The 2,652-nt window shown below is 45.6% G+C and overlaps 1 protein-coding gene across 1 annotated transcript in view; it reads left to right on the top strand.

The window, feature by feature from the left end:
* Positions 1-1,077: 1,077 nt before the first annotated feature.
* Positions 1,078-2,652, top strand: part of LOC118410287 (sorting nexin-24-like) — a 9,131-nt gene continuing 7,556 nt past the window's right edge. Inside the window, exons 1-2 of the mRNA XM_035811849.1 lie at positions 1,078-1,250; positions 2,228-2,311. Of these exons, the coding sequence (XP_035667742.1) occupies positions 1,188-1,250; positions 2,228-2,311 (147 nt within the window). The 5' untranslated portion in view covers positions 1,078-1,187. The remainder of the gene's footprint in view (positions 1,251-2,227; positions 2,312-2,652) is intronic.

Below are 2,652 nucleotides of genomic sequence, written 5' to 3'. Positions count from 1 at the left end.
ACGGCGGACGTAATAGTATTACAAACGTCCGAACAAGACCGGGGGCGACCTTGGTTGTTAGATCGGTGAGAGAGGAGGAGAAAAGGTGGGCCCGCCCCGCCGTGTCGTGACACCGAGTAATTCCTCGGTCCGGATCAGATTAAATGTTTCCGAGGGGGGATAATTGTGGGCAGATAGACGAAATTAGGTGACATTAGGATAGAGTAGGGCTGACCCCGGGGTTGAAAGCTCACTGACATATTGAATAAGGTACTTATCCTGCCTACACGTAAGACCCATTACCCTGTCGGCGTTATTACGGGCTAAATAGGCCGCTCTGATCCCTGAAGGCCGCTGCTGAAATGATTTCAACGGTCGCTTGGTGCTCCAAGAACCCACACAATCTATATAAATAAAATATAGGAGGGCAGGAATTGAATAAGCGAGGAAATTTTCCGACACTCTTGAGTAGAAGACCACTGAATAAAGGACGCTTTGGGATCTTACCCATCGGTAGTTTGTCATCATTTACTAGTGGGGGGAGGTCGAATTTAAAGGGTGGGATGGATAAAAGGCGGCTGATTAGATAAACGAACCACTCAAAATGTAGCGGTCTGTACATCGTCGTTACAGTACTTCCACATACACTGTAAAGGTTAACTCACTTATGGCTCTGGAATGGTAGATAGTAGGTTGAGAGGGACATCGCTGGCTGCATACAATTCTGAATGGACGGCCCCTCACCCATACCGAACAAATGCTAGATATCAAAGACGTATTCAGTTAAATTGTTAATTAGATAGAAAGTCTGTAAAAGATATTCATAGGATCCATACTGCTTTAGAGGTTCCACAAGCGACACAGTGGTCGTCTATTAACCGTTGATTCATTTGCCCCAGACAGTGTTTCTTGAAGTTGGAAAGGAATTGTTTGGGATTATATTTAACAATAATCTTTAAAGACAATTGTCATTTTATCTGTTACCCGTTCCTACTTTTCCTAAAAGAATATGTCAAAGAAAGTACTATTATTGAATTTTTCCTTCGAATACGCGAAGACTCACTATCTTCTGTAGTTCGAAGTCCAATAGCAAGGAGGCGCTTTTATGCAATACAGAAGAATCCAATATGGCTGCGGTGTGGTCGAAAAAATGACCAACTTCTTTATTTCTTTTTCTCTAGATGCTCACACGCTTCGTACGGTAAAATATGATCGATGTATCAATACCGCAGTTTAAACAGATAGAGGCGGCTGACGAGAAAGCGTACACGGTAAGACCATTGTATTTTTTTTTTAAATTCCTGACAGACGTGAGTTCAAGTTGTTGATGGGGAGGGGGGCGTTACGCTGCAGACGTTTCAACAACGACAACGCAGATGTTCATAGTCCGCGCAAGGACGTTATATATGAAGGACTGGGCTCGTCATGAACAGCCCGAGGTGTTTCGCTAAAACGTCCCCAAAACACTACATTTCTACTGGAGTCAAAACTCGCATGTGATCAATTAAATACGCGTGGGACGTCCATTCATTAGAACCCCCCCCCCAAAATTAACGTTATGTAGAAAATTATCTATTACTGCTATAGCCTAGACGTTCTTGTACCTTTTCAAGCTATTCAACATGTATATTCATAAGTTATTATATCTGTGTGTTCCCTTGAAGTTTACATTCGTGCATGAGTTTGCAAATAGATAGATAGATAAAGATGAAAATAGATAAGGTATAAATGATTTATCTGCATGAAATGGAGGTGTGCACATTTGATTTTACTGTTCCTACCTGTCCCATGGTTTACCTGTGCCCACCAGTCCCATGGTTTACCTGTGCTCACCTGTCCCATGGTTTACCTGTGCCCACCTGTCCCATGGTTTACCAGGTTCACCTGTGCTCACCTGCCCACCTGTCCCATGGTTTACCTGTGCCCACCTGTCCCATGATTTACCTGTGCCCACCTGTCCCATGGTTTACCTGTGCCCACCTGTCCCATGGTTTACCTGTGCTCACCTGTCCCATGGTTTACCTGTGCCCACCTGCCCCATGATTTACCTGTGCCCACCTGTCCCATGGTTTACCTGTGCTCACCTGTCCCATGGTTTACCTGTGCCCACCTGCCCCATGATTTACCTGTGCCCACCTGTCCCATGGTTTACCTGTGCTCACCTGCCCCATGATTTACCTGTGCCCACCTGTCCCATGGTTTACCTGTGCTCACCTGTCCCATGGTTTACCTGTGCCCACCTGTCCAGGTGTTTGTGATCGAGGTGTGTGCTGCAGGTCGGCGACACACTCTGGAGAAACGCTACAGTGAGCTGCATGCTCTGCACAGGGAGGTAAGGTCCTGTTTGAATCAGTATAAGCCCTTTTACAGAGACCAGGGCGCATGTGCGGTGAGAGGGATTCTAGGTAATATGTCAAAGGTAAAGGCCCACAAATCCGGGAGGGACGTAAAACGGGGGTCCCGTGCTCGAGGAGGTGCCTCGACCACGTTAATCAGCCTCATTACTCATAATGGGTACCTACTGGCCGGCAAAATACACCTGGTGATTATTATTATTATTAAAACCCGTCTGGACGTTATTATGCAAATCAAAAGAATGGTCCAGTCAAGGACTGTTTTCTTTTTCGAGGCCTTTACCTTTGACATATTGTATAGCAATTTCGCAGTGTCCGT

Source organism: Branchiostoma floridae, chromosome 2 (genome assembly GCF_000003815.2).
Source record: "Branchiostoma floridae strain S238N-H82 chromosome 2, Bfl_VNyyK, whole genome shotgun sequence".
NCBI classification, from domain to species: Eukaryota; Metazoa; Chordata; class Leptocardii; order Amphioxiformes; family Branchiostomatidae; genus Branchiostoma; species Branchiostoma floridae.
The sequence above is the reverse complement of the archived record's forward strand: the minus strand, read 5'-3'. Positions and strand labels throughout refer to the sequence as shown.